This window comes from Drosophila simulans, chromosome 2R (assembly GCF_016746395.2).
Source record: "Drosophila simulans strain w501 chromosome 2R, Prin_Dsim_3.1, whole genome shotgun sequence".
Taxonomy (NCBI): Eukaryota; Metazoa; Arthropoda; class Insecta; order Diptera; family Drosophilidae; genus Drosophila; species Drosophila simulans.
The window spans coordinates 3,447,840-3,473,613 of NC_052521.2; the positions used below are offsets into that span (position 1 = coordinate 3,447,840).

Consider the following 25,774-nt stretch of genomic DNA (forward strand, 5'->3'; position numbering starts at 1 on the left):
AGGACTAACATCTTGTCGATTCGCACCGGAGCACCGATAGTTCGTACGCCATTCCCTTCCCTCGAACTGCCCCACTGAATGATATTTGTAAGATAGTTAGTTTCGGGCTGGCGCCCCACTTTTACCTGCAGCCAGCGGACCGTTATCCTGCGTTTTCCTGTAAATAATTCAACTGAAAAATTCATGAGGATGCATTTCCCACGCTGCTATCTGTGGCGGACCTGCTTTTTCGCCCTTTGTATCTCTGTTTTTCTTTAATTGTTTAGAAAATAAATCACCGAACGCAGAAATAAGTTGACAACACCACATGAAATAAAAACGAACGGGCCAGCAACGAAAATAGAACACTGGCACCAAAGTGGGTGGTGGGTGGTTGTGGGTGTGTGGGTGTGGGTGTTGTGAGCGAGCGTTGGGCGGAAACGGAACTAACAAAGCACAAAACGAAACAAAAATGTCCACCCAAAAAGCGAAACTCAACTGCGAAAGCAGGGGAAGTGAAACGGGAAAATAGAAAGAAAAATATCCCACGAAGCGAACGGAAAGGCAAAATTGCCAAACTAAAACTTTGCTGCAGTCACGGCACTGAATAAAAAAACCAAATGCTGAACGACCAAGTAGGGGTCCTGTGGCGGAACAGGGACATGAACGGGGGCAGGAGGGCGGGGAAGTCGGTGGCACAAATGTAGTGACGCACACATCCAAACAATACCTAGGCGATGGCTGGGAAAGTTTCGTCCTTTTAGCCTGTAACAACCGTGGCAAAGCACAAAACAATTTACGAAAATTTGTACAATTTCTAAACTTAAATAAACACCAGGAATAGTTTTATTTTTATTATTACTGCCCCGATTCCTTCCCCACGACTGCCACCAGCTATCCCCATCCAAAAGGGGGGCGCCAGCGAACTGTGCCTTAAATATTTGGTGGCATACTTACGAGCGTCTTAAAGAATGCACCCGCTAAATGGGCTGTCGACAACTTAGTCTCCGCTCGGCAACTCCGGCACTTTTAATTAAGGCTAAATGAGCAGCCGTGGTGGGTGGTGAAGGGAGCGGGGCGAGGCGGGCCCAGAAAACTGTCCTCGCTGTCTCGCAATGGCACGGAATAATTCAAATGTTGCCAATGCACTTTTCAGCGGTGAATTAACAAGCCCAAAGTTAAAGTTATGGCGTCACAGCGGATGCAGCTCGGACGGGCTGTTCGGCGGGTGCAACGGGCTTAAATTGAAAAAGTTTTGCCGCTCGCAAGTTTCTCCGTTTTTAAATGTTGGGAACTAGTTCTGGAAAGGATTTCTTGCGCCCCTCGGGATAGCAAACATGTTTCCCATACTGCTGCCATACTCTGGCACCCACGGCGATTGTGTGTTCTGGCTGAGCTTGCCAATTTTCCGCACGAAAACGACACTTAAAGGTTTGTCTGCTCTGATGCATTTAAGATCGAGAAACATCCATAACAGTTATCGATCGATCAGCATCAGTTGCAGTGTCTTGTTATGACCCGTGCAGATGCAGTCGAGATACTGAACCCACTTAAGTATCCATATATGAGAAATGTATTTTTGTTGAATTAAAACTATGTAAAATAGCATTCATAACGTCGCTCAGTGCTAAAAATTGTATTAAGAACATAGATAATGTAGATTTAAGTATTTGAGACCAATAATTTATGGATAAATAAGTGCGCTGTGCTTCAGAGCACTTTAAACATGCATTTTACTATAATTAGAGTCCGAAAGGACGACGAGATGACTGTAAATAAAAATAGCGCAATTTAAAGGCATTCAAGTGCAATACACCGGAAACGGAAAAGAGCGCAAAACAATTACCCGAACATGAGAGATGGAAAATGCCCACACACGCCTGCAATCAGACAGCCACACACACACCCACACACCCACATACACATACACATTCGGTCTAGAATGGCTGGATCCGAGAACATGGTATTACTGTGTAACTGCATTGTCGGCACTTTGGTGGGGAAATTTATATAATGTTCATTTTTATGCAGGCACTCAAGTGCAATCAAAATTCGAAACGCGTAATTTCCATTTGAATTTGTGGGCTTGGAGCCAAGCACTCGCCCCCAACGATTCAGCCACAGAATGGACATTGTTATGGCTTGCCTCCGCATTTATGGCATTTGTATTGCAATCCGACATAAATAGCTTGGTCCATGCCATGCCCATGCCAGCGGAATTCAAAGCCATCGGAGCTGGCAGTGACAAATGCAATCCACTGGCCAAGGCCGGAGTTAACCGTAATAATTATCTAATTTCAGCGCTTGGCGCGGTAATCGCTCTAATTACGAATGCTAATTAAAAAGCCAACCAATGCGGGCGCTCCCTGTTTACCAAACCTGAGGCCAAATTGCCAAACAGTAGTTGGTGGTTTAGTTCCCTGGAGCCCCACAAGTTCCTTCCAACCACCTGGCCAGCAGCATAGTGTGTGTGTGTGCACTTGGAATAATATTCGAATCGAATTAAATGGGAAATAATGTTGGGATGTCTACATAGTAAGGGGACACACACACCATCCTGCGCAGCAATGAGGTGAGAATAATCGAAACCCAAACGAAACCTAGCTGAGTCCCAATGCTAGATTGCATATCACGCATACGCCGTGGTGGTGGCTCTCAGTTTCTTGTGCTGTCGCAGAGTGGTCCAAATCCCCGAGTATACATTTAAATTATTTATAGCCATTTGCAAATACTGTCAACCATAATACACGGTCCTTCGAAGCACTTAATTATACGAACAACCGAGCAAGTCGCCGTGCAGTTACTCTTCCGGCAGCACGGACTTGCGGCAGCAACAACAATATGCCCATTCGCAGTGCATTATGCAGCAAACTGGAGCCCCAGCCGTATGACAGGCTAGACAAAAGCAGCAAAATGAAGTACGAGCATGAGGTCAGCAGCCAAGAAAGGCAACAACAAAGCAAAACAGGGCGAAACACAGAACACAAAACACAAAGGGAGAGCACATGATTGTCGCTTGAAACTTGAGCCCCAGCAACTAACCTCATGACATCAGCTTTTTGGGTTTGCAACTTATTACAATTTCCATATAGCCTCCAAAGCGCCAGGAGCAAGAAGAAAGCAAGCTCCACCAGCAGCATGGTCGCTCGAGTGTGTGTGTGTGTGTGTGTGTGTATTGTGTGTGTGTGTGTGACAAATGCGCATATGCAGGGTGCGAGTGGAATGAAAGGAAAGCAGAAGCAGAAGGAGAGCAGAGGCACTGGCAGTGGAAGAAACAGAAACAAAAACAGAAAGAACTTGCTGGGAGGTGGGTGGAGAGATGGGTTCTGGGAAAGGGTCAGGAGGAGGGTGGGGGCGAAAGCAAATGCCATGTCCTTCAGCGCTTGCCCTCGCAATCGCAAAGGCAACGGCAAAGGCAAATGCAAAACGCTGGGGGGGTCTTTAAGTTTTATGGCACCATTGTGTCAAGATAATAATATGTACGTCGCAGTGTGTGTACGTGACTGCATTTAAGTGCATAGTTGTGTAGAGCAGCACACTCACACTCACACACTCGCACACACTCGCACTCGCACTCGGCCAAGGAACACAGATACATGGACAAGAATTCCTCCGGCATGACATTTACTCTCCGAATTACTATAAACTGCTGCATTTGAACGAAAGAAGCAAAGTGGCAGCAAATAACAACTAACTGCCACCCCGGAGATCGCCGCCCGCCGCCCATCCGGCGCATTATCAATTTAAACGAATGGCACACGAGTGTGCCATAAATTCGGGCTGCATGACATTTGCTAATGTTTGTCCATGAGAGCAGCGGCGTTAATTAAATACCATGGCAAACTTGCGGCCTGCAGCGCGAATCAGAAATTCTGAATCGGCGAGCTCAGAAAGCCACATAGTTCTGTAATTAAAATGAGCGAACGCTTTGGCAATTCTGCGGCCGAGTTTCAATTTTAATTTATGTGCACAGCGCTTCGCGAAATTTGTATTCATTAGCGCTGCTGGCGAGTTGAACAAACTCTGTCCGCGAAATCGCTGAACTCGGGGCTGTCCCTGCCACCCACAGCAATATAAGCTGCGTCGTAATGTGGAAATACCACTGAATGCTAAATGTGGGGCAATAATAAGGAGCAGACCACTCAGAAGACGGATCCGCGCCTCAGATAAAAATTATGACACGCCACAAAACATTGTCCGAGTCTCAAGTGCTCTCCGTTTTTTACGGCTCTCAGCATAAAAATTTAAATAAACTCACTCACGCGTGCGAGCAAATAAATACAAATTTATGGAAAACCCCGACCCCGGCCGAGTCCCGCTGCGCAGCGTCCAGTTCAGCAAATTGCTGGCCGGCCATTTTGCATAATCTCTGTCCGGAGAGAGCCACCGCCCTGCTCCTGTTCCCCTCGCCCGGGGAGTCCCCGGCTATCGCTGACCTATAAATAATGTGCCAAATTCGCTCGAACAATAAATAAATTTCCCTCTTTCTATATGCAAATGAATGGGAATCCGCCGCAGCTCGTCGGAATTAGGTCGGGAAACGAATCTCGCGATGGGGCACTGCAATTGTAATTAGGAGCAACCATTATATTTCCATAGGCACTCTTGGTGTACGAAGACCCTATTATTATTATATACTATACTATTATGTATCTCATATGCGCTCTGTCTCGTTTCAGCTAACAACGGACGGAGGAAGGACCCTCGGAGGACATCACGTTGAAAACGATTCATCATCGGCACTACGCTTCCGACATTGTTCTTCGCAGGAGGCGGCAAGGAGGCAGAACATCCACTAGAGCAAATTGAATGTAATTTCATAAAAAGGCGAGTGTTAATTTTTTGCCAGCCACACAATACAAGATAGATACAGCCAGTGTTACACGGACCCCGACGTGGCTTAATGTGCTAACACGCAGTGACATGAAAAATGATGAAGACCGTGCTGCTTTTTTCCGCACCGACTCAATAGAGAGGGAAGCCTCGAAGAAAGGAGCTGCAAATTTGTGAGGAGAGCGAGCGGCGGGAAAGCGCATTGTGACTCGCAGGACAACAACGCATTGACAGCCGACGGAGACACGGAGCTGGCAAAAAAGGCTGAGCTGCACATCGCCATCGGACCAGCATCATTTATCAGCGACGCATCGCATCCCATCGCATCAACTAGCAGCAGCAGCAGTAGCAGCAGCAGGAGCAACCCGGCGAGGCATATGTGCGCCGGAGATGCCGGCATTGTGTGGTTGCCGTAGCTGAAAGGATTCAGCGCGTTCATTCAAAAACCCATTAACCCTAATAAGCAGCCACAAAAGCCAGTCAGACAATACGATCCGCCCGCCCATCGATGTGCCAGGACAAAGGGCGCGGACAGTAGGCCGTCATCGGAGGAGAGGAACAACAGGGAAATCACGGGCCTGGCGAGCAAGGGAGCAAGGATGCCAATGGTGCCGCCACGGCTGCTGCTGCGTCTGCGGCGGCCCCTGCACCTGATGGAACTGCGCATCCTGCTGCTCTGCCTGCCGACGCTGCTCCTGGCCACCACCCTCGAGCCAGGTGCGTTCAATACCCCCTAATCACCGAATCGCCTTGCCGTGTCCACTTTACTGTCCTCCCCGGCCCCAGAATTCAATTAGGCCTGCTTGGCAGGGACTTGCTGAAGTGCTAAGTAAATTAAAGCGAAATTTATGCGAACGGCCCAGCCTGCTGAACTGAGTGGGCCGACTGACACTCCGATATCCGGTTTATTTTAATATTTACACAAGCTAACAAATTGCTCCGAGCCGTGCTCTCAGTCGCAGTCGCAGTCCGCAATTAAAGCTCCTTAACGCGGACGGTAAGCCAGCGCGAAACTTTACCAATTTGCGGATTTATTGTGCCAGGAATTTTATTGTAGTCTCCGCCGCATTTAATTACGCTAGAAGTGTTCTAAGCAAGCACCTGCGGCACAAAACTTTGCCTCGAATATTTTCAGTTATGGAAGGGCGGGGTGGCCCTCCTATCGGTGGGATATTTAAATGTTTGCAATTCATTTCGCAAATGGAATGCAGCCGAGCTGCGAGGAGTAGGATAGACCTTCCAACCGCCCGCATGAATGGCAATGGAGCAGAGGCCTTGAGCAATTATCCAAATGCAGCCAAGTAACTTAAGATACTCTTGGCAAGCCATTTAATGACCCATCCGCGGCGCATTGCGATTTAACCTTCCGCTAATTCACTTAAAATAGGCGGCTAGCCACGCCCCTAGAGCCCGCCCCGACGCCCCCAAGTCCGCCTCCTTCCGCCTGACAGTGGCGACCGGCACGTATACGCATTGTTAGAGCGCCTAAGTTATGGCCAACACGTAACATTCACAAATAATAAGGATAATGAAAAATACACAGGGGAGAGATTAGCGCCAAGGGCGACCCACCTTGTTGATGGGAACGGCGCACTTGCTGCCCTTGCGGCTTTGGTTTGACCTGAGGCGCCACGCAAAGTCGAAGTCGCGCCGTTTGCCCTGTTGTTTGGTCCTATTTTCTTTTTTTTTTACCGCCCCCCGGCCAAACGCGTTACGCATAAATTACCCAGCCAGCCACGCCACCCATGCCACCCACGACGACACCTTATCAAAGCGCGCGGTCCGCTCATTACGCAACCTGACGAGGCAAGTGGGGTGGACACTTGGCGCGGCAAAAACAAACGGAGCTCGTGTGACAGTGCAAAAATTGAAAATTTATGGCGACGACTTGTGGCTTGAAAATCGTTGTCGGGGAAAACTTTTAAAATTGACTTTTAAATTGCACAGAAAGTGCGACGTGGCGTGTGAAAATATGCGCGGTATTTGCGGAGAAGAGCGAAAGCGTCGGCGCAGGTGAAATTTACAAGGTGGCGTGGAGTCACGAAGCGAGTACTTAGGGGTTAATTTCAGGGCCAGATTTTTGCAAGTCGCTTCTTGGGAGCGAAAGTATCACCTACTGATAACACGATCCCATTCATCCGGGCGAGGGGCTTCCACAGAAACATTTTTCCGGCTTCGTTGGCAACGCAGAATGTGGCCAAAACATTATTTTGGCAGCGAATGGCAGGCGGGGCAAGTCTGCTCAGCACACATGCACGTCGGTCTGTCCATGTGTGGGTGGTACGCTCCGCTCAAGGTCGCTCCTCCCTCCACACACGCACATTATCAAGCACAAACGAGGCACAAACGGATGCCTTTCACCTGGCTTTCACCCCACACACACACTCGTTTCCAGGCTCAAGTGCAAATGAGTTTGAAGCTGGGTGGCTAAGGAAGACACTTCCCACGCAGTCAGCTTTTTTGCAAATTTGCTTAGCGGTTTTAGAATTAAGCTCGTGGGCCGTGTGGAAAACCTGGCGGGATCTTTCACCTGCGAGCTGAGACCGGGTCTTGGGCTGCGGGTTATGGGTTATGGGTTACGGGCTACATCAGTCGGGCCACGGGTGAGAACGGGTGGCCAACGGGGGGAAAGGGCTTAAAAACAGCTAAGCACTTCGGCACTCGGGCTGGCGGGCAAAGAGCGTCGACTTAAGCAGATTTAGGGATTAACACTCGCACACTAGCAGGCCCGCTGCAAACATATTGGTGGGGTATTAAAATATTACGTATACGTCGCGTGGAGCAGACAAAGGCTCGACTCTGACTGCTGACAGGGCTGGGACAGATAAATAATAATTTGAAGCATGGCAAGTGCGCAGGAACAGCAACAGCAATAGCAACAGCAACAGCAACAACAAAAACATCGTCGACAACAAGGACAATAACCAATGTGTCGTGACTGTGGGCCATACAACTTAAGCGGCGTGGGAGTCGGGGGGTGGGCGTCGGTCGAGAGATTGACAAGAAATATTTATTATAAATAATAAACATGCGAGAATGCCAGCCGCACTTGCTGACTTCATTATTTATCGCTTTTTAGCAGGCGCAGGGGCGGGGGAATAGGCGGCGGAGAAAGGGGGGGAATGAAATATGCGACGAACGAAACGAAAACTTATATATTGCCCGTTTTAGCCACTTTTGTTGCGGCGTCCGGTTAGCCCAGAAATGGATTTCCAACTGAAAGCCCCGCTGCCGGGGTCCGTTTCCTATCGCTTCTTGCGAAGTTTTATTACTGTTGCCTACTTCCAGGCATAATATAATTCACACGCCTAAGCCGCAGGCAGCTGACATGCGCACGTACCGTACCGCCCCTCCTCGCAGAATGGGATGCGTCGGAATACGCGGCCGAGCCATTTTATTAGCAGTGCGTGTTTTCTCACTATTATCGCGCTCGGCCTTCACCCCTCCACGCCCACACATGACCTTAGTTTCTGAGCAGTTGGCTTTGTGTCTCGCGCTGAGCTGAGCATTTAAATTCCTCTTAACTTGCCCAATATATTTCCACTTGGCCTGTGTGTGAAGGCCTGCCATGCATACAAAAGCAGGCATAAATAACGTGAGAGTGTGTGTGTGTACAAACATTTTCGCTTTCTATCTTTTCACCACCAAAACCAACCTGACCCGTCATAAAGCCGCCTTCAATCGACTTGGGTCAAGTGGACGCGCCTTTGTCTGCCCTTGATTTGTGTACCCCGGAAGCGATGGTTTCAGGGTATATTGCTTTCGAAATGAACACCGTGTTCGTAGCTCTTTCGTATGTAGAACGCTGGGTAATACCCCAAAATCAGATGCATCTATGTTGGCCAATTCTGAATCTAGGATCCAAAGTGTAATGGTTCGAAATCTTTTCGTTTTCGGATGCAGATGGGTCTTTGAATTCCTAACATAGCTATGTATAGCCGCAATTTGTTGTAGTAGCTAATATCAAGTCGTTTATATAGTTAACCAATTTCGCAGATTGGAAACATTTCAGTTTTATATGTATATGGTCAAAACATATTTCGTTTACACTCCCACACTTTTGGTTTTATAGAAAGCACTTATAGAACCAATTTGAGTTAATTAATGTTAATTTATTTATAGATATTTACGACATTTTCAAGCTGTTAATTGAGGTTTTTGTTTGGTTCCATTTGATATAAAGATAAGATATACATAGATAATGATATACACCTCAGCTTTTATTAATTTTCCCCTCTGGCAATTTATCTAAATTTAAACCCAGTATTTGAATTGTTATTGATTGTAGGAGGAAGAAGGTGATTTCATTTTAATAACCGTTTTTATGCTTGAAGGAGAAGGGCGTTTCCCAATTATATATCCACTGTAAAACGGAAAGCTTGTCGATATTACCACGGAGATGAGTCCCGACGAAAGACAATCCGATTGACACTCATTCAGAAAGCACCATAAAAACGATCAAGCTCGTCGCTCGTTTTTGTCATTACCTTCTTGTGTGTTTCGTCCTTTGTCCTGCGAGTTGTCCTAGTCAAATCATAACCGTGGATATATCTGATGACGAAATAAATAAGCTCGAATTCGGTCAATCAGAACAAATTCGAAATCAATGCAGCGGGCCTTGACGTCACTGCGGACTTTGGTCACATAAATAACATGGTGGCGCACAAAGGACAATCCCAACACATACGAACCGACATGACCCTCACACACGCAGGAGCAGGAGCAGGAGCAGTACACTCACAGATACCGTACATCTGCGGCATTGCATACGCATGCCTAAAGTATGAACTATAAAAATTTACGAGGCAATAAAAGCGAAAGCTCGCTCCGCTGTGTTTTATGGCCAACAGCCGGAGGTGGGCGATGTGGCCAACGACACGGCGCGTTTTGCGCTGTTTTGATCCCCCTCTCGATTTTTAGCACAACGAATTGCAAGCCGGCGAGGCTAAGGAGCTAAGGAGTCCCTCGTAGAGTTTCTGACTACGCTGCCTGATTGATTGGGCAAATTCCTTTCCAGAGGGCACTCATTTCCACAGCCAAGCAGCCACCACAACCCTTGAGCACCCGGCGAGTCAATGGTACGGGACCCACCTTCGGCTGGTCTCCGTGCCAAGCGGGTCTCCAGTACGCAGCATAAAAAATATTAAAACCGATGCGCAGTCTTGCGTAAATTTAATTTTGGATGCCAAACGGTCAGCTGCACTACTCGACCACGTTGCCGGGGCAATCAAAGTTTCCTAATTAGAGCAAAAGGCAGACGGGGACCGTAGTTGCTCTGATTAAATTTAAAATACGAAAGGAAGCCTCGGTGAATTCTTAATAATCCCAGAGCCGGCATATTAATTGCCACTTCGCTGCTCGTAAGCAATGATGATGGCATACAGATTTTAGTTGCAGAAGCTTTTAGCAAATATTATTTTCTAAGTTTGGCAGCAAGAGCTTCTCAAGAAATTAAATCCTACCTGTGAAGAGGGCCAACTTTTCTGTTTTCCTCCTGCTATCCCCTCATTAAGTTTCCACATAAACTGTGGCAAGGCTTGGCTTAACTACCGAATGCTTAAGTCAGGTCCAATGATTATGATTAGTTTGGCTCTTCCAAGTTCAAGTCCCAAAACACCGAATAAATTTTTATAATTTACGCAGCTCCAAAAGTGTTATATGCACGAAAAAGCTATACTTAACAAGTTTGAAAGTTCGTACGCTTGCTTTTCAGATAGATAGATAGATAGATAGATGTATAGATAGATACATAGATGTGGAGATCGACTCACGCATGATTGGTAATGGATAGCACAGCCAAACATAAATCTACCGCTTTACTGCACATTTCAGTAGGCTTAGAGAAGCGCGAGAGTAAGTATCTTGACCTGCTTGGGAATTGGATTGTCCTTGCTGCGGGGCCAATCACATTCATTTGCTAGCTGCACCACCCTGACACTTGTGCTGATTACATTCGAATTGCATCAATCGGATTTGGTGGGCGGCAGGCAGGGAAGAGGGGGAACCAGAACCGGACCTTAACACAATTTGCGACTGCACTTTCCACTCTGCAATTGGTTTTGTCTAACGCCCGTGGCTGCTATTTTTCGATTGCAGATCAAAAGTCAATACTCACAGATAACGATTGGAAGAAGCTATGGATGCGCGGCGGTATAAATGGCGACTCAAAATTGGATAATAATCTCGACTCGAGCGACAGTCCAATGTTTGAAGACAGTGAGGTAAGTCCCATTGACAGATTGCTTCTTCCTCCGTCCGGCCGGATTTAATAAAGTGCTATTCGAAATCAAATTTAAATTGAATCGCCTGCAAAGCGCAGTGGCTGCGACACCCAATTCTCCCTCCAGTCAGCAAAACAGTGTGCCCTGATCCGAAAAATGCAGCAGGACCCAAGGCGAACCAATCGGACCACTTTCCCCGAACAACACTAATTACCAGCACGGCGGGAACGAGTCCGATGTGATCTGGACTCCATTGCCGGCACTAATTAATCTTTAGTGCTTATTTATAATTCATTCGCGCTGGCTTCGAATCTAATTATCCAAATAGCAGGCGCGCCGCAACCACCAGACGCCCGGACCACGGCCACCCACACCCAACACCCAGTCGAACCTCTTCGCGTCCCCGTCCTGGAGCCCAAGTCGGTCCGCCTCTGAAGTGCTGCTCGGTCCGGGTCGTGGATCCTGGGCTGGCGCTGTTTTGCTGACTAATTGTGCGACTTGGACGCGTTTCGCTTTTTAAACCACCTCCTTCGGCATCGTAAAAAATGAACTTTTAACTTTTTGTCTTGTGTTCTCTCTCTCTCCCGCTCCGTTTCTTCCCGCCGCCCTTCTGCGATTCTTCCTGCTCCAAAAGCTGATGGCGCACAACACCACAGTCCAGCTGGGCGGCACCGCCTTCCTGGTCTGCAAGGTCTCCGGTGTGGACAGAGTGGGTGTAAATTGGGTTTGTTTTTGTCTTTCTAATTGTACCTCGTCGAACCACGATGTCGGCGACGGCGATGACATTCCTCTGTTCTGTTCTGTTCGGTTCGGTTCTGTTCTCTTCAGTGTGCACGCCCTGTCCCTCAGCTTGCCCAAATCACAATGCCCCGTCCTGGATTGTCCTGTGTCGCATACCCCACCACACGTCCCGCATCTAAGCCCGAAACACGAAACCCGAAGCCCCAAGTCCCCCTAATCCCCTTCCGCATGCCTTGCATGGAAAAGCGCTTTGTTTAGTGGCAGCAAAATTGAATTCCATTCGAGCCCAGCGCATGAAGCTGGCCAGGATCTGCTGCGAGCACAGCTGCTTCTGCAATTCTATGTGCATATCGTATTTGAGATATTTTTCACCATTTCCCATTCCCCATTTTCCCCATTTGCGTTTGCGTTTTCGTTTTCGTTTTCATTTCCATTTCATTCTTCTGTCTAATTATATGGCATTTTCATTTGCCTCTTTGCTGAAAGCGGCACGCAAAAGTCTAATTTGTTAAGCAGTCGAGCACGAACAACAGCAGAGCAAGAGCTTAATTTGTAGTTGAAAGGAAACGTTTGGTTGGATGACAATTTCGGTACACAATGTTTGACATTCGGTGTGGTTAACAAAACCAAGTACCTCGCACACGGCCGAGCTGTGACTACTCTGAAATATTAATATTAATTATTAGACCGCGAAAGCGTTTGTTTCCATTTGACCAGCATTAATTACGGCTCCTTTTACATCCGATCAGAGGGTATTTCGATTCCATCCAGAAACTGGCAACACAGTAATGAGATACATATGAAGTATAGATTCTTGATCAATATCAGGACTGTCTCTCCGTCTGTCCGATCAACGCAAACTAGTCTTTCAGTTTACATGCAACTTTCTTAAAAGTCAAAGTAGGAATGTGGGAAGTATAAGTGGGCTGAATTGGGCGATTAGATCATATATTTGACATAAGAATAAATAAAATATTAATGGAAAATTAATCGAAAATATTACGAAAGGAATCATAGTTTCCTTGTTTTTCCCTCATCATAGATCATGCTTTTATTTGGTATAACACAGTTTTTTAATATACAATTAGAGCATGGATAGATAAGTGTCTTCTCCCCGAAGCCAGATTCCTTTCTAGTCCTTAGCGATTTTGTGGATAGATAAAAATACGATAGGTAGAAGGAAGCATTCCTTTAAGATATACATATGTAGCAAATTCATGTTTGTGATATATATATAATATATGATTTATTGGCATATCTAGCCACCACCTATTTTTAAAGGCACAATCTATCTTTTTTATTACACTAGCTACTTTAACTATAAGTTTTATTTTCTCGATTAAATATGTAGAAAACAGATCAATTACCATAATCATTTCACTGAAATAAACCCGAATTGAGTGTTTGCTGTTTCAATTAAAAAAGCGTTAAAATGAAGTAGAACCGTAATTGATTCTTTATTTTCGGTGCCCTTGGCACTTTTAGTTTATTTAAGCATTTCTGGAATTGCCTCTATGAAACGTATTTGTCTTTGTGAGTCTGCACCTGCCAGGGACATTAAAAATAGCTTATCCACTTGTAAACCAATGTCGTAATTTAATCCAACCAGCTTTCCGCCAAACCACCCACAGCCCGGCGAAAAGTCAACGCGGCCCGGACATTGGTGATGTAAACCACCACCAGGTTTCAGCGTGGGGCTTTTGAGTATTTTTTAATTACTTTTCGAGTAATATTCGCATGTTTCGCTAATTGCATGAGCTGATCTGTCTGTGCTGCCTACTTGCAGTGCTATTAATTATCCGTGTGTGTAGTACTCGATTACCAATTAGTCCGCTCGTTAATAACGCGCCCGCTCGGGCTTTCGTCAACAGAACCAAATATCTTGGATCCGCCGCCGGGACTGGCACATCCTGTCGTCGGGGGCCCAGCTCTACACCAACGACGAGCGATTCGCCATACTGCACACGCCCGGCTCCAACATGTGGACGCTGCAGATAAAGTTTGTGCAGCGCCGGGATCACGGCATGTACGAGTGCCAGGTAAGTGGGAGTGGGAATGGGCGGGGTGCCATGCCCAGGCAGGGCGTGGCAGTGGGCGCGGGTGGACATGGGAGTCGGATTGGGCGGCCGGCCGGGAATGATGGCTCCATATTTTATGCATGAGGCGCAGTTGAAATAAACTAAAGTCCATTTGCATATGCTCTCGTTTCGCGTCCCTGCGTTTCCCTCAACGAGAACGTTGTATTGAGGTTTTCGGGCTTTAGCTTCTCGCTGATTTTACGTCATGTCGATTTGTTCGCCTGCGCATGATTTAATTGTAAAATGGAAATGAAGTTGCGTATGCAAAGGCTCGATTTAAGACCACTGCTCGCGGCCTCCTGCTCTGACCAAAGTCTCTTTAACGGCGAAGCTTCCAATGTGGCATGTCAGTCCGTATCCGCATCAGTCCGATTGGGAATGGGATTGGGATAGTGGCGGTGACATTGACGAGTCCGACTGGGCGAGTGAGCGTCAGCCGGCAGGCTGCGACAAATTTGGCCATAGAACGGGTGCAGATAAACCGGACCCCGACACATGCGGGTCCCTGCCAGAACGATAGAACCAAGGTCTTCCACCTCACGAAGTAATTTACAAGTAAGCCCGAAAGTCATGAGAATGCAAATAGGGAATGTGCATGGTCGTAGGGGGTGGGGGGGGGGGGGGGGGGGGGGGGGTGGGGGGGGGGTGGAAGAAAAACAGCTTAGAGGGGGACTCGGGGAAGGGGAGACAACTAACCGAAAAGCAACAAAGTTAGACACTGCTGAAATGGACACTTGACAGCAACTCTGTTTGTGCAGCAGCACAAGTGCCATTCGCCCTGCTTTGACTAGATGGATGAGGAGGGACAGAGGAGCGTGGTGCAATTCCAGAAACGTAGCTTCAATTTCAAAATTGTTTGCATGCAATTTCAATATGAGAAGCCGCATGCCAGAACAAACCAGTCAGTCACCGAGTCAGGCTCAGAGTCAGTGGGTCGGGCGATGTCCCCTCCGGACTCCTGTCTTCGGACAGCGGACAGCGGACTGCGGACTACGGACTAAGGACCTCGGAGTACGGAGTACGGAGTACGGAATACGGAATACAGAATATGGACTATGAAGCTGAGCAGCAAACGAGAGCTGCATGCAAATATGCCGAAATGGTTATTTTCCTACTCCATTGCGGCAGCGGATCCGGAGAAGCTGCAGTTGAAATCGCTGCCTGCCGGATATTTTGGAGATGAGCTCCGAGCTGGGACGTGTAGAAAGCGCTCCACTTATATAGACTAGAATCCGTTCGTTTTGTTTCTTTTTTGCGTGCCAAATTGAAATTGTTTGATTTGCATTTCAATGAGTGCAACATTTCTTGCACTCGCAACGATTTTTCGGAACTAGCTAGGAGGAAAGTAATTCCTGCTCGCAGTTTGCTGAAGCATTAAGATTCAAGTTGATTACGAATACCAATCGCACTCAATGGCCACACTTGCTCTTGCTCTTCCCCTCCATGCATCCGCCACAAAATCAAACACCAACACACAGGTCTCGACACCGACTGGCATCATTTCCCACTTTGTGAATCTTCAAGTGGTTGTTCCAGAGGCATTCATCCTGGGCTCCGGCGAGCTGCATGTCGACATGGGCTCAACAATCAATTTAGTTTGCATTATTGAAAAGGTAAGTCGAGAAGTGAGCCGAAAAGTCCCACTCCGGTCACCCCATCACTTCTGTGTCACAGAGTCCTACACCACCGCAGTACGTGTACTGGCAAAAGAACGATCGCCTGATCAACTACGTCGACTCCCGGCGCGACATAACCATTGAGACGACCCCGGGACCCCGCACTCAGAGCCGTCTGATCATCCGGGAACCGCAGGTCACGGACTCCGGCAACTACACCTGCTCGGCCAGCAACACGGAGCCGGCGAGCATCTACGTCTTCGTTTCGAAAGGTAAGCTCTATTATATCCACTTTTCAGTGAAGAGTCAGTAGTGCCGCATTTCCAAAGTCGGGTTCCTTTGATAATAAACAAATCTATTATCTACTACGAGTATTTTGCTCAGTAAACAATGTCTGCATTTACATGATGATATATTCGTAGATATGTTAGTTAGTTAATATTCCATAAGAAACTCAATTCAGACTGACTAAAATATATTTTAAAGTAGATAAGCAGCAGGATATGACTTTTTTGTTTCAGTTGTGTTGTTATTTTGCTCGTTGGCAATATTTATTTAAGAACCTTAACAAAACATTCATTTTACGGTGATTTATTTGCCAAATCAAGCGTTCGTGATATTTAGTTTTAATCAATGCAGATGTTTTGTTGCCCATCACAGACAATTAGCCCTCGGCACTCTTGTTGCTTCGCCAAGCTGCGTTCCTTGTAATTTTAGCATTTAAATAGACATGGCACGCTTTTTGATAATAACGATAAGACGTGTAAATGAAAGTATGCAAATGGCGCAGCCTGCAGCTTATTAAAATGAAAATGGGAAATGCGGCGGGCGGGCAAAATGGAACAGCAGAGCTCGGTTGTTGATGCACATAATTGCATTCGCCCGTCTGTCGCTAAGCGAACTCTGGCTCTAACTCAAATTCAAATTCAAATTCAAATTCAAATTTCAAATTGCAAATTTATCCCACCATTTTATGCCACCTGCAGGCGACAATATGGCGGCAATCTCGCGGCGGAAGACCTCCTCGGCCGATCGCCTGACGCACATATTTAGGTCGATGCTGGCGCCCTGTCTCCTGCTGAACACGGTTGTTGTGAGGTGAGTGGTCCAAGCTGGTATCTAATCTGCAGTGATGTGCAAGTCCTGAACTCCGACCCCACTAGACATATCTTCCTGACCTAAGCGGACCAACCTGCTGGCTGGCGAGGCGAACGGAAGGACGGAAGGACGGCGGCGAGGAAATCCTATTTAAGCTATTTCAGTGTTAGAACTACGGCAGCCGAAACAGAGTTAATAACTGAATAACCCCAGTCTAGGATAATTGCTAAGCTAAGTCCAGTAAGAGATGCGCACTCAAGTGTAAAAATCATGTTAAACCAATCGTCGCTGTGTACTCGACAGTTAGTTACCCATGCATCCACGCCGGCTTGGATGAAAATTGGTTATGTTAATAACCTTCTTCCCATTGATTTTGTACAGTATGTTTAAGGACTTCAGAGTATGTGAGTTTCTTTTTGCGAGTTGCCGCTCGGTTAGATTTCCACGGACTCCTCATTTACCGCCATCGATGTTATGTTATGTATATGTGTAGTGCAATTTCACCGAGTGATTTCGGTGAGCAGCTGAAAGCTTAAACTTATTTTACTTACATGCCTTTGTTCGGCCAAGATCAATGCTTTGCGACCCAAAAATGTTTACTGTGAGCGGAAATTGCATAAGTAGCCAATTTAAGTCCATTTAATGAGGTACATATATACACAAATATGAACAAAAGGGCATTAAAGCGATATTATAACTGTTACTAATGGCTAATTGAAAACTAAACAAAAAGCAGCGGGCACGTCCAGCCCAAAAGCCAAAAGGGGGCATCATCCAGAACGTTAACGAGCATAAAAACGAGAGCATCAACCCTTATTAATTAATTATGTTATTAAGTTTGTATATACATTTTATTGCAAATGGCACACCACTCACACGCACTCACAAGGGCTGGAAAATTTATTCAAATTGTGTAAATAAAAAGGAAATCATGCAGCTCCAACCACAAGGCACACAGCTGACTGAAAATGTGCAATACTACCCACATTACCCTTACTGCCCATGCAACCCTGGGCCCGTGGACGGAAAGGGGATGGCGCGCTGGCCGGAAATGAGGTGTACGAGAGTATGCGAGCACTTTATGGGCTTCGAAACTGTCAAAATCAAGCTGTAATTAATTGCAAAAGCACACAGGAGAGAGTCGAGCGGGTCGGGGCAAACCCTAGCCATAGTGTCGAACAATGGATAGTGTACTCATCAGTCTGCCAAATCGGAAAATTGAAAATAATTACTTTACAAGCAGATATCTAGCATGGTAATATAATTAAATTCTCCACATCGTACGCGACCTCTGACCTGGCACTGGCCGGGCACAAAGTGCCGCAGTATCCAGCGTTTGGGGTATTCCAGTCTTTGTGCTTGGTGCCGCCGAGCTGAGACACCTCAATCATGAAACCAATATCTACGTAAGGAATTATGTACAACTCTCGACTGTTCAATAAACTTAGGCTGGCTCCAAATCGGCTGCAGGCTGCACCACTTACGATAGATTACAATACGAGTATAGAGGATCCGCTGCAGTTCAAATTGATGTGCTGGCAACCCTGGCCGGCCTAGTAACTGTCATTCGTTCAGTGTCGTCGGTACGTAATTTACAAACAAACAAAGAAAGAAAGAAACAAGCAAACAAACAAAGAAACAAACACACACAACAAAGAAACAAGCGAACAAACTGTAAGGGATACCATTTGAAGTTTGAATAGATTCATTAGAGCGAACCCACAGCAACCTAAAATCGTAGCTTAATCATTAATAAACTATTGATAAACAAAACTACTAAGCGATTCCACACCCTCCTTGATGTGTCTGTATGTGTATGCGTATGTATGCCCAAAGCCCGTTGGACAATTTAAAGGTTAAAGTTATTCGATTCCATTGAAATAAAATGAATTAAACGAAGCATTTAGTTGACTTTTACTGTTAAGCATTTCCACTGTAAATATTTTGTACTTACATATGTATTGTATATCGAATGACCGGCTATGGCCCTTCGTTAATTAATGAAAATCACAAGCGAAAACAAAGAAAAATGGTGATAGGCTATTGTACTCTTGGTGTGGAAACAGCAAAACTAAACCGAAAACCCATATAATAGGATCATTCAATTGTTTTCAATGTAAGTGCTCGAGCAAATAACTGTAAAATTTCAACTTGCAACCATTTGACGAATATGAATTTAATAATAGTACAGATATGAACAAATCCAAATAAATAAATCCAGGGCCACAAACACAAAGAAAGTGGCCGACAAAAATACCAAAGCAGCAATGCGTGGCTAACAATACGAATGCATTGAAATAAATCAAGTGATTATCATTGAAAAATAAATGTAATTTAAATAATAACCATGCAATCCACTTCTCATTTATCTCCTGGGCGCCAAGGGCTTGGAGAGGTAAGTTATCCAACCGGGGGCCATAGCCAATCAATCAGCCAACTTTCCGACAAATGCCGAATCGATGGCCATTGTAGGGACGACTGCTCGTCAACACGCCATAATTGGACTCCATTGTTGACGCAACACACACAGTAGATTGCCCGCCTGCCTATTTGGCGAAGTTGCCATCTTTTCGGGGCGGTGCGCCAATTATTTTCCGACGTTTTCCTCAAGACCGGCAGTTTACTTTCTGTCAACATTTTATTCAGCGCCTCCTCGCCTTTCATTTCGCAGCGAACATGTTGCACTTTGGCACCCGCCGCGGCCCGTGCCACGAAGTTGCCCCAAAGTTTGCCGAGTGTGTTTGTGAAATCAAATGCATTGAACGCTGCCTCCAGTCCCGAGGAGCAAACTTTTGTGGCCACCAAAGTTTTTGGCAAATCAAATGAACCCCTGGTAAATTTGCCATGCACAAGTGCCAACGCGGACCGGGGTCAATGGGTGGAGGCGGAGGAGGCAGTGGAGGCTCAAAAGTAAAACATTGAACTGCAAAAGTAATGGAGACTTTCAACAAGAAATTATAGTGTACACACGCTGAGAAAGTCCTGCCAGGCCACTTCAAGCGCGCCGGAACCGAGACCAGAAGCTCCACGGCGCATTCCTTCATCAGTGGGACAGCCAAATGGGCGAGGGCGAAATTGGCTGTTGACAGCTCCGAGTTGAGTGTGTCGAAAGACTTCGACGTTTGGGAGATTGAAAACTTTGCCATTTTTATTTTCGATTTGCCGTTTTGATTAAAAAGTTTTGCACGGAACTCCAAGTCTCGAGCCCGCCCTCCAAATATGGAAGTCTAATTTCAGCGCCAGCCTGCTGCCTTCGATGAACTGAAATCCTGCGAGTGCCACCACCCACCCATATGCGCTGTACATCACGCATAGCACATGCAGCCAGCCACACGGTGACAGCTGTAATTCAGGCTTTTGGTCGCCTGTTTGCTTAAAAGCTCGGGACTCAACACCAATATATGGCTAAGTGAAAAAATATTAAATAATCGAATTTTACGATGCATTAAGTTTGATGGCTGACAGGATAAACGGAACCACATTTACCGACGCCACAGCTCTCGTATTCAGTTCTCTCCGAATTCGCCATTAATTCGCTTACCTTTCCATTTATTGGCACTAACGATTTTTTAGTTTTACGAATAAATAATAAAAATGTTCAATAAATTACTTTATTATTACTCGGCGTTCGGCAGTGCTGTCATTTCTGTACTACATTATTTTTGGGCTTGCAACTTCTTTCCAAACTTTAAGTATAATTTAATTTTTTAATTTTACTATACACATGCCAACAAAATATTTTTTTTCAAGCACTCTTAATAGCTGCTATCATTTGGCCAGGGAAATCAACTATACCTAATTCATTAGATTTCATTTACTGGATTCAGATGCATAAAAACCACTTTGGTTAAGTAGGCAATCATTTGTATTTGCTTTTTTGGACTGTTATCATACTCCTTACCCATATAGTAGAAGAATAAATCTATATAAAAGTAAATAAGTGACGAATACACAAGTACCCTAGAAACCAAGCCCAGTCAACTACCTGTATATCCCGAGATACCCATTATTCCATTTGTCAACAACATAAATCCACGCCTTTGCCGTCGACAGCAGACATAAAAAATGTTCAAACTATTAAATTTGGGGTCCAGCATGTGAACCCATTCGTCAGCATAAAAATTATCCAAAGTAATTTAACAAAGGATGCAGCCTGGCGACTTATAGAACAGGCCACAGTTTTAAACAATCGAAATCTTCTGACCCAAGTTTATCATTGCTGCGCACGTCCCTGTCGCCGATAAAAGCCATAGTTATAGGAATAATGCATTTTGTAAAATCAGTTTCACATTAGGATTCTAACTAAAAGGAACGTTACCATTAAACTCCGTCTTTCCGTCTGTGTGGACGTCGAGATTTCAGGAACTATGAAAGCTAGAAGGTTCAGATTCAGTTTCAGTATCCAGAGTGAAAGTTTTTCGAGTCATTTCCCACGCCAACTGTAACGCCCACAAACCGCCAAAAACGCACCCACTTTTGCAAAATGTTGTGATATTTCTCATTTTATTCCCCAATATCTATAGATATCCCAACAAAATTGTGAAACTTCTCGCATTTCCACTAGATGAGTAACAGGTATCTGATAGTCGGGGAACTCTACTATAGCATTATCCTATGCTTAAATTAATTTTACTACAGTAAGTTTCCGTTAAATCCAATTTTGATCAAATTCAAAACTTCAATTTAAGCATTTTATGATAAAGAAAAACGAAACTATGATGCCATCTATAAGGTTTTGATCAAATTAACACCGAAATATATATATATTGTCAAAAAAAATGAAATAGCCTCGTTGAAAAGTAACAGGTAGAAGGAAGGTTTCCGATCGGTATCACCATGCCTAGTCCGTCTGTATGAGAACGTCTAGATCGCAGGAGGTATTAAAGCTAGAAAGCTTGATATTTAACAAAGAGATTGCAGATAATTAGGTCCATTTTAAGTTTTAATAACGTTGACATTTCCATTCTAACGAGCGCCCAAAACTGCCAAGCCCAAACTTTGGAGGAATGTTTTTACGATTTTTGATTTATCTTTTGTGTTGCCAATTTCTACCGACATGCAAAAACACTTTTTTCGCGCACACAATTTTCTAAAATGTTCGAATTTTTTTTCATTTAATTAATTTAATTAATTTGTTGCAAATTTTTACCGGTGAAATAATACCAGTTACTCGTGGAGTAAAAGTGTTTCTTTGACAGTGGTATATAGCATCATAAAACAAGATAAATATATATAGGTATATTTATTCAAAAGTGGGAATCGTACATATCTTGGGGGCACTCAACTATAGCTTTCCTTTTTTTCAATTCATTAGGGAGGAATAACGACTTGGAAAATGTAAAGCCACATTAATCACAGTTGAAGGACTAAAGTGCACACAATAAATTTGCAAATACTTGCAATAACTGTAATCAACACACTTGCCAATCCCACGCGGCCAGAACAAACAGCACCACAGCGAACAGAACGAAAAACAATCATTCAAATTGCGCATACGCCCCATGGTCACAAGGTGCAAGCTGGTGAGCGGGTACTCTACTTTTTGAGCGACAGCAGTAAGTCATCATCATGTTCTCCACTGATGTTAGAAATTATTGTGCATTTCTGCAAATCTGTGCCACACATGCATGCTACTCGCGCCGCGTTCCGTGTTTCCCCACCACCTTTAATTGATTGGAAAATACGGGGGACTAAGCTCCAACCGCTCAGCAAAAGCCCTATCGCGGATTTGACCTTGTACCTCTCTGTCGACATTTTTATCTATATTTGCCTTTTGCACTTCGAGTTGTTTTAAATCCTGGCTGCCCCGCCCGTGCCCACGGCAATTGTTTAAAAGCTTTTCCAATATAGTTGGCCACATTGTGGCAAAAGTTTCGCAGGCAGAAAAATGCGCATATCTCGTGTTTAGCACTTCATATTTATTACCTGTCGAGTGCACTCAAATCACTTGCAGCCGTTGTTGGGTCATCGGGAGGGCATCGGTTAAGGGGCGTGGCTGGGCGTGCAGGGGCTGGGCCGGAGTGTCTGGGATCCCACCCGGGCAGCAGTTGGCCAGCAAAAGCAAAAGTTTAGCCCTCCACTGTTTTGATAAGCATAATTGATGATGCAACCGTGCAGAGCATTGAGGAAATAAAAAGTGGTAACAGCAGCAGAAACGATGTCGAGAGCTGGAGCGCCGGGTAGCTCCGGGAGAAGGGCGGGGATGGGCGTGGCCCCCCTCATAAAGTAAAGCCAAAAACCATTTACCAGCTGACCATCCTAGGAGCAAAAGAAATATTTTTTCACATATTTTATTGCACATTTGAGTATTGAGAGCAAGTGCTGAAAAAAGTTATCATCATCGGGCTTGGCTAGAAGTGCATCATCACGTCCACGCCGTAATTCACTTAGACGCACATACCCTTCCTCAGCCCTTCGGGTCCCTGTTGTTTAAGACTGATCGGACACTTATGCAAGAGTTGGTCCAAAATGGTAGGAGTGGAGTAATTAATGAGTTGAAGCAAACAGTGCTTTTGAGCTGAGTAACTTGCTAGCACCGTATTACGTCACCCAGCAAAATGCATATTCGTGTAGAGTAAAAAGTATGCGACCTGAATGAATGTGAACTGACTCTATCTACGGATTGTAATTCATTTTAAATGGAAAACCTCCCCTAATCAAAACAACACTAAGAAGTTCCCGTTTTATAGCCATTCTTCGTAGAGTTTCCGACCATATAAAATATATATTTTTTGAACCTGTCTGTCCGTATGAACGTCGAGTTCTCAGGAACTATGAAAGCCAGAAAGTTGAGATTTAGCATGCAAATTTCAAAGATGTAGAAACAGAGTTTCTACGCTTACTCATGTCGCCACGCCCACTCTAACGCCTTCAAACCGCCGAAAACTGCCACGCCCACATTTTTGAAAAATGTTTTGATTTCTATCGATTTCTTATTAATTTCATTTCCCCTGAGCATTGGTATCCCTCAATGCTCTTCAAAATCTGTTGTTTTATTCCTTATTGCCTATAACGCCTTTATTACGGTTATCTCTACCTACAATTACAAAAACAAAAATGCCGTAACAAACCTAACTAGTATCTTTGACCAAATTAATGAGTGGTGACACACTCTGGCTCAGTCCTATTAAGACAAATACAAAATCCTCCACACCTGTCACAAAAAACCAACCCAATATCCCAATAACAGACACCCTTAAAATCCTAGCCTACAAAATCAATCACAGAAACAAGTGGAGATCTTACATAGCCAAACTAAATGCTGATCTTTTAAAGCCGCTAGGCAAGGCTCTCCCCGCTTTTAAGGATGATCTATATAGTCTAATCGATCTCCTCCTTCCTAATTTGGCCTCGGAACCGAATCGTACCTCAAGCAGTTAAAAACTACGCATAACTCTGTAATTAGAGCAGGGCTTGAATATAAGACAGTCTTCTTAATCAGTAAACCATCCTTTCTTTATTCCAAACACTTTAAAAAACGTATTAATTCACAAAAAGAAGTCACATATTCCCCAGCACTACAGACCTCATAAGCCTCTTAGAATACCTCCCAAATTTAAATTATGGACTTAAAAAAAATTAATAAATTAAATTATTAAATACATGAAAATAAATGAATTTGTGGGCGTTTAAGTGGCCGTAGTAACATCGAAAACATACTTGCACAGTGTGAATGTCCCTGCAGTCTACATGTCTCAACTTTCTAGATTATATAGTTCCTGACATTTCGACGTTCATACGGACGGACATGGACAGATCGTCTCGGCTATTGATCCTGATCAATTATATGGAATTATATGGAATCGGAAGCGATTCCATCTACCTGCATGTTTGTTTCAAAACGCCAACAAGCTGCAAAAAACAGCAAAAGCCATAGACATATTACGATTAAAGGGATTACTATGGTCAAACGTCAGACGCTGTACTCTGGTATCCCTAGACGTGCACTTTTAAGTTAGTCCCATTAATATGTACATTGATTTAAAAAAAAAGCTGGCTTAATGAACGGGATGTTAAAGCTGCATCATGCTGCACGTAATGCCCCACACACACACACACACAGCCCACTGGCAACAGCCATGGCTCACTGGAACACGCGGTTCGACTAATAAGGGTCTCCAGGGTGGATGCCTAGGGATGGAATACTATGAGCTTAGATGTCGTCGGGCGGAATGTAATTGCCTCGGTAGGCATCAATGTCATGTTCTGTCAGATGGTTCGGGCATGTCACTTGGAATGGCCTTGGCTCGCTGTTTGTGCGTTTAGAGCGGAGTCGCACCGAATAAACACTCCTAATGGATCCGTCTGAGCCCGACCTCCCCACTGCCAGTCGTTGAACTCGACCGTCCTTTTTTCGCCTTATTATATGCGATTTCCTCTAGCCTCGACTGCCTTGCAGGCACGTGCATGTTATGCCAACAAGCTGCCATAATTCAACCACTCGCCAGGAAGCCTTCGACATTCTGCACTCATAATTTGTTGCAGGGCATATAAACAAAAGGCCTTGTCGGGCTTCTGGGCGTGTGGCTTCTGTGGGGTGGGCTCCTTATTGGAGCTGCATTCAGGATCAGAGCCTTAACTGGACTTCCCTGGAGTCGTCTGGGCTGCAGGACGTTTTTTTCGGAATGCCTGCGTGCAACTTTCATAAATACTTTGCCACATGCAAGGGGTTCTCCTTAAGGTTCTCCTACGTAATCAAATATGTAAAAGCCCTACTCCCCGCAGCCCGTGTGGATGCATACGTACTGATACACGCTGCTGCAGTGGCGTTTTGAATTTCCGCTTCCGGCTATTTTAATATTATAAGCGAAGGCATTTGTGCTGCGCTCAGCAGGACACGGAGAGCCTGGAACCCCAGCAGCAGCTGGCGGAGTTCGTCGAAAATGTGGGTGTGGGCGGAATAAAACAAATGCTTATGCTAGCAAAGCGACAGAGTATTATGAAAAAGTATTAAGACTCGGGCGGTTTTCTTTCGCTTTCGCACGTGCATATAAATTAATAGCCCGCTGGCCGTTTGTGTTTCATTTTCGCAATCGCATAAAATATTTCACCACGTAATCAACTTCATCTTCATTTATGCCCTGCTCCCATGTCCAGTTGAGCAGGTCCGTCCCGAACGCTCCAGTATTAAGTGCTCCTGGACTTTGACCGCCTCCACGTCGGGCTTGCATTAATTGACAGGGCGAACTTTGCTTTTATGTTTCACGGA

General features: G+C 45.2%; 2 protein-coding genes across 8 annotated transcripts in view; one reads left to right on the forward strand and one right to left on the reverse strand.

The window, feature by feature from the left end:
• The window catches only part of LOC6733176 (zwei Ig domain protein zig-8), a 57,666-nt gene extending 38,755 nt beyond the window's left edge, over positions 1-18,911 (forward strand). The window contains exons 3-10 of one of the 6 annotated variants that reach the window (XM_039291331.2): positions 4,659-5,529; positions 10,909-11,033; positions 11,668-11,748; positions 13,646-13,813; positions 15,331-15,465; positions 15,527-15,740; positions 16,455-16,566; positions 16,632-18,911. In XM_039291331.2, the coding sequence (XP_039147265.1) occupies positions 5,412-5,529; positions 10,909-11,033; positions 11,668-11,748; positions 13,646-13,813; positions 15,331-15,465; positions 15,527-15,740; positions 16,455-16,566; positions 16,632-16,650 (972 nt within the window). In that variant the 5' untranslated portion in view covers positions 4,659-5,411 and the 3' untranslated portion in view covers positions 16,651-18,911. Of the gene's footprint in view, positions 1-4,658; positions 5,530-10,908; positions 11,034-11,667; positions 11,758-13,645; positions 13,814-15,330; positions 15,466-15,526; positions 15,741-16,454; positions 16,567-16,631 lie in introns of all 6 variants that reach the window. The other 5 variants (XM_016167511.3, XM_039291332.2, XM_016167508.3 and 2 more) reach the window with 5 other exon arrangements.
• The window catches only part of LOC6733173 (odorant receptor 42a), a 162,750-nt gene that overhangs the window by 64,357 nt on the left and 72,619 nt on the right, over positions 1-25,774 (reverse strand). Inside the window, exon 1 of one of the 2 annotated variants that reach the window (XM_044922721.1) lies at positions 10,275-10,374. The exons of the other annotated variant lie outside the window; for it this stretch is intronic. The gene's annotated coding sequence lies outside the window, so the exon portion shown is untranslated. Of the gene's footprint in view, positions 1-10,274; positions 10,375-25,774 lie in introns of those variants that run through there. 2 annotated transcript variants of the gene reach the window in all.